Genomic DNA, 6,292 nt, shown 5'->3' on the forward strand with positions numbered 1-6,292 from the left:
TGCAGACCATCGAGGGCCACGCAGACTGATGCTGGAACAGGGGAGCAAACTGAGCATTGATTTCCCCAGGCAGTCCGCTCATGAGGGTGTTGTACACAAAAGCCTGGCGGCCTGAGGATGCGGTAGGAGTCAAACTGCCCCTGGAGCCCACAGACCACCGGCCTGCCCTTGTGCACCTCGGCCTAGCTGGGCTCGGTGGGCCTGCGGGCGGGCGCCGCACCTGCCGCCACGCGGGGGCGGGAGCCAGGTGGCCTGGGCACGCCCGCCTCGCTGGGGCACCAAGCAGGAAGTGACTTCGGCGCGGGACCCGGAGCGGCCTCGGTAGGGCGTGCACCCTCCGTCGAGCCTCGCAGTGCTGCCGAGTCCGGTGACTGCCGGAGCCCGGGGAGTGAGACCTCATGGCGGCGCTGGTGCCTGGGGGCTCCTGGGGTACCGGGGACGCCACCTTGGCCGCCCTAAACGAACTATCCCAGAACTTCACGTACGGGGCTCCTGGCCCCGGCAACGGCTCTCTGTCGGGCGAGTGGTACCGCAGGAACCAGGTAAGGGCTGGTCACCTCAGCGCCCCCCGCCGCCGGCTGGGCTGGGGAGCAGGGCGGTGCCGTGGCGCCCGCCATCCAAGGGCGGCAGGAAAGACTCGGGGGCTCTTCCAGCTCCGCTTCCGCTCTCCCACCAACTCTCAGAATACACTCGGGGTGTCCTGGTGGGAAGCTGACACGTGGTGATTACACACACTGACTTTAACTAGCCCTCTTGTTGGAGAGCGAGGTGTCCCAGCCTTCCGTTCTACTACATCTGTGATTGCAATGCGTCGCCCAGCTCTGCGGTCTGACCTCTGTTTCGCCTTTCAAGTCGAATCCGCCTTCTTCTGGAAGGATTCTAGGAGTGTGGGGGTGAATCTCCACTCATATTCACCCCAGGATCAGTTTACAGTTTTAAAAAAAGAGTGACACATCATTTTCATAAGCAGGGAATTCATTAAGGGCACCCGAATGTCAGCTGGTAACAGATTCTCTGCGCGTGTGTGTCCCCAATGTTTCTGCACAGCCCTTCCATTTCCGCGTGAGGAACACACATCTTCTCAGGTTGCGGTTGCGTGACTCTCTCAGTCTTTCTCACTGGCCCTCTGGGAAAACGTTGTCAGCCTTAAACAACACCAGTTTACGATGGAGATATACATTTAACAAGATCAAAGGGAGTTGAAGCTGCCCGTTTATTTTTGGCTTGGTTTAAAATCAGAAAATGAGCCTTGGCCAGCCCTTCCTGTAGTTGCATTTATATTCTTTCAAGTGAGGGCTAGCAAGCTTGAGATGGTGGAATTCCATCCAGACTTCCTCCGGTTTTCCTGTGTATTACTTTGTTCTTGTTCTATAACAAATCCATGGGTCTTTCTAATCCCATCACAATAGATACAATAGTTGTTGCTGTTGGTCTAGATTGGAATTTTCAACCAATTATCAAGTCTAAAATCCTTTTAGGTTTCGAAAGTGTCTTGAATATTAGTTTCCAAATGCTAAAATTTTATTTTAAAAACATTAATGCAAAAGATTATTTATATCAAGAAAAAATAAGCATGTTCACTCTTATTTTCAACACAGAGAGGAGACTATTGCTTTGTTAGTTTTCTCACAAAAGACGCTGAAATGGGAAAATGGAGAACCTGAGACTCTCTCAATCACTGAATGTAACCTATCCCAATTTTCCATTCTTCCACCCACAGACAGTTGAAAGGCAATAATCACTTTTTTTTAAAAATGATTTACATTTGTTGTTGGAAATATACACAGCAAAACATATAACAGAAAGTGGTCACTTTTTATGGGAAGTTCTTCCAGTTTATGTGTATCTGTTTATGTTAAAAGGATTCCCAAGAAAAACTAAAGAATGAATTTTCTCTTTTTGGTAAAGAAATTAGAGGGTTGGTCATTGTGACCTGCTGTGGCATCTGGCATAGTCGAAACCAGGGGAAAACATTGTTTTCACAGTGGAAATCTCTGTAGTCATTAGTTTTCTTGAGCATTTCCTGGAATTCTTGATTGTCTTGGCTCACTAACACCCGAATGCAGATCACGTGACATAATGTGATGCTAACAAATAGCTTTTACAAGGTTTTACTTGCCTTTGACAATGTGTATTTGTACACATTAGAAAGGGTGTGTACCACATATGCTAACTAAAATTACTCATCTATATTCAAGCTATTGCTGGTTTGAGATAAAACTGTATCAATTTTCCTCATGATTGTGCAAATTTAAACTATCTCATAGATCTGTGAAGGTTTTAACTTTTCAGTAATTGTATTTGTTTTAAGCAAAAGCAAAAATGGATTTTTTATTCATTCAACAAACGTTTTTGAGTGCCTGAGATGCTGACCAGGCCAACAAAAATAAAATGGAGTCTAATTTTCCATGTCTTTCCTCTTTGGACACTAACTGAATGTTTTTGTTGTTGTTAACTGTTGTCAAGTCAGTTCTGACTGTATAGGGTCTCCAAGGAGTAGCTGGTAGGCTTGAACCACCAGCCTTGCAGTTAGCAGTCCTTTGCTTATCCTGTAGCCTGGAGAGCTGCTTCTAAAAGGTCACAGCTCTGAATACTGTGCACACATGGGTCATCATGAGTCAGAACTGACTCTGTGGCAATTAACAACATAGACATACAGCTAGAATATAGAGTTCTGTAAGGGCAGTGAGCCACATATTTTCAGTATGAAAGGATGATGTTCCAGGATGTTTATTGAGCTACGTGGTGTTTGGGCAAATGAGCTATGAAGGCCACTCTAAAACAAAACAGTATGCAGTAAGTGTCCTGTGAATGGTATAAAGTCCTATGGAAATTCAAAGCAAACTTTCTTCCAGCTGAGGCCAACAATGCGTGGAGAGGTAGTATTTGAACTGGACACTTTTAAGGATGACTATGGTTTCATTGATAGGAGTATACAGGTGGAAGCATTCAAGGAAAGGGTAGAGCATGAAGACTGAAGTTGTTGTTGTTAGGTGCCATCGAGTCAATACCAACTCATAGCGACCCTATGCACAACAGAACGAAACACTGCCCAATCCTGGGCCAACCTCACAGTTGTTGCTACGCTTGAGCCCACTGATGCTGCCACTTAGCGAATCCATCTCACTGTGGGTCTTCCTCTTTTTCTCCGACTCTCCACCTTACTTAACATGATATCCTTCTCTAGCGACTGGTCCCTCCTGACAATATGCCCGAAGTGTGAGAGACAAAGTTTGGCCATCTTGGCCTCCAAGAAGCACTCTGGCTGCACTTCTTCCAACACAAGATATGTTGGTTCTTTTGGTAGCTCATGACGCTTTCAATATTCTCCTCCAACAATGGATAGCACATATTTGAGAACTAAGGAGCAGCCTGCTTGGTCCGGGCAGTGCTTCTCTGTGTTGTTGGTAATTCATAATGACCCAATGTGCAGCAGAATGAAATGATGCCTTCTCCTGTTGCTATTTTGAGCCCATTGTTTCAGCCACGGTGCCAGCCCATCTGATTGAGGACCATCCATTGTTTCACTAAACCCTCTGCTTTACCAAGTATGATGTTGTTCTCAAGGGACTGGTCACTTCTGATAAAGTGTCCAAAGTGTGTGAGACAAAGCCACACCATCCTCACTTCTAGACTGTAGGATTCAGTGACTCTTGAGGTCATAGCGCAAGGAGGAGATGACTCTAAGGTGGAAATACTGTTTGGGGGCAGATGGTAGATTACCTTAAAGGACAGGTTAAGACGTTTGGACTATATTTTATAGGTAGTGGGGAGCCATTGGAAGTACTTTGAACAGAGGGTGAAAGAATAAAAAGAAAATTTTAAAAATTTAGGATTAGCAGTGTGCCTCATTCTGGCTAGCTGTGGATTAAATCCAACCCACGGATATGTCTTGTTTGACCTACAGAGAGGTTTAAAAAATGTTTGACTCATTGCCAACATTTAAAAATGAGTAGATTTATGTAAATTTTCAAGTTTCCATCTCTTGAAAAAAATGTTCATGTTTTTCTCACATGAGAAGTTCTAGCAACACTGGGCTCCTGTCCTACATAAATGGGAACGGGAGTTGAAGTGTTAGACCAGATGTGTGTGCCTCATTTTACCTCCTCTCTCCTTGCTCTCACCTCTTTTTCCCTTCCGATACTGTAGGCACTTCAGTTTGCAAGCAGTGTAAGGAGCTATTGCCTTGTCTCTGCAGTTAACTAACTGGGTGTACTTGGGCAAGTCCTTTCATTTCTCTAGGGCTCAGTTTCCTCACTGCTAAAATGATTGTTGTTAAGTGCCATTGAGTTGCTTCCAACTCATGATCCTTTGTAGGGTTTCCAAGGAGCAGCTGATGGTTTGCACTGCAGACCTCACAGTTGGTTTGCTGTGTTTTGTTAAGTGCCATCAAGTTGATTTCAACTCATAGCGACACAGTATAGGGTTTCCGAGGAGGGGCTGATGGGTTTGAACTGCTGATCTTGTGGTTCAATCTGACCTTGCAGTCCTGTGCCACACCAAGACTTCCACTGTAAGATAAAGGGGTGAAATAGAGACTCTCCAGCATCCTCACTGCTGTCAAATCAATTCTGACTCTTGGCGACCCTATGTGTTACAGAGTAGAACTGCTCTGTAGGGTTTTCTTAGTGTAGTGGTTATGAATGGGGCTGTGAACTGCAAGGTTAGCAGTTTGAAACTACCAGCTGCTCTGTGGGAGAAAGATGAGGCTTTCTGCTCCTGTAAAGATTTACAGCCTCGGAAACCCTGTTCAGGGTCGCTATGGGTCAGAACCTACTCGACGGTACTTAACAGCAACAACAATCTTCACAAAAGTAGATTACCAGACCTTTCTTTCATGGGTGGATTTGAACCACCAACCTTTAGGTTAGCAGTTGAGCACCGACCGTCACTCAGGGACCTTCTTCAGACTATGTGGTTGAATAAAAATAATGGACAAACTAGGAAGGGAATGGCTACTAGAAGATGAGTGTGAGAAATACTAGGGGTCTTCAGAATGTTTGTGGAAAAAAAATGACATTCAATGATGATGGAAATTCTACATGAACGTTTGAAGCCCCCTTGTATTGTATCGGGGGTTTTAGTTGTTGGTTCTCTATGCTTTTGTATATGCTAAATATCCAAACTGACAAGGACATTATCAAAAGGTTAATTCTTCATAGAGTGAGATGAAAATTCAGAATTTTTTATGTCCCTTATTTGAACTTTTGATTTTCAATGGCTTGATTTTTTAAAGTCAACATATTTAAAGGGAAATTGATACAACTTGGCAGGGAAAAGGCGAACAGAGTGATATTTGTTATGCATTTATGTTGTGACACTTTAGAGCTATTATCTCATAGCTCCCTAGCCTCCCAGCAACCTCTTAAGATCCATATTATCCTCACCAGGAAACTTGTGTTAAATCAGTTGCCCCAAGATTTTACAGCTAGTAGGTTTAATTGCAAAGCTATAGTATTTTTATTGTGTGCCTGAAGGTCGATACTTAGTAACTAAGGCTTGAAAAGGATGTGGTGTGAAGGGTCGGTGTAAGGGGGAAAGTGAACATGGTTGGTCTCACTCACTGTTCTGGAGAAAAATTGCATTGAGCTTTATGTTACTCTTTTATTGATTGGGTTTTGTGACCATCCATCTCTTTCCTGCTGGTCACAGTGTACGACCACCTCTCAAATGTTTACATCATGAAAGGGCAGGGGACAGATCTCAGGTCCTCTCCACTTCTTTTATAAGCACTCCAAGAAAAAAGCCTTTTATTTTGTTTTGCTCATTTTTATTGATTTCTTTCTTTGCCTTCCTTATATATCCAACTTGACATTTTACCTTTATCAGATATTTTTAGAGATGTATGTACAGTTGTTGTTGTTAAGTGCTGTCTGGTCGGTTCCGATCCATAGCAGCCCTGTATAGGGTTTCCGAGGAGCGTCTTGTGAGCTTGAGCCACTGATCTTGCGGTTCAAACTGACCTTGCAGTCTGGCGCCTTAATGTGCAGCACCACACTAGCATTCCCAAAAGTAATGAAATGTATGTTGTTGTTGTTGTTGAAGTGCCATTCCAGTCGATTCCGACCCATAGCAACCCAATATATAGTTTCCAAGGAGCATCTGGTGAGCTGATCATAAAGATCAAAGCAACTTTGCAGTCCAGCGCATTAGCCCACAGCACCACACCAGGACTCCATATAGACAGTAAAAGTACATACAGCCCTACAATGTTCAATAGACTTCTGTGAACCCGGGTGAAGACCTGGTTGGCCAGCAGTGTGGCAAGACCTGGGGACTCTTGGGCCCAGAG

The 6,292-nt window shown here is 44.5% G+C and overlaps 1 protein-coding gene across 1 annotated transcript in view; it reads left to right on the forward strand.

The window, feature by feature from the left end:
• The first annotated feature begins 398 nt into the window (after positions 1-398).
• NIPAL2 (NIPA-like domain containing 2) overlaps positions 399-6,292 on the forward strand; it is a 129,806-nt gene continuing 123,912 nt past the window's right edge. The window contains exon 1 of the mRNA XM_006859189.1: positions 399-542. Coding sequence (XP_006859251.1) covers positions 399-542 — 144 coding nt within the window. The remainder of the gene's footprint in view (positions 543-6,292) is intronic.

This window comes from Chrysochloris asiatica, unplaced genomic scaffold (assembly GCF_000296735.1).
Source record: "Chrysochloris asiatica unplaced genomic scaffold, ChrAsi1.0 scaffold00031, whole genome shotgun sequence".
NCBI classification, from domain to species: domain Eukaryota; kingdom Metazoa; phylum Chordata; class Mammalia; order Afrosoricida; family Chrysochloridae; genus Chrysochloris; species Chrysochloris asiatica.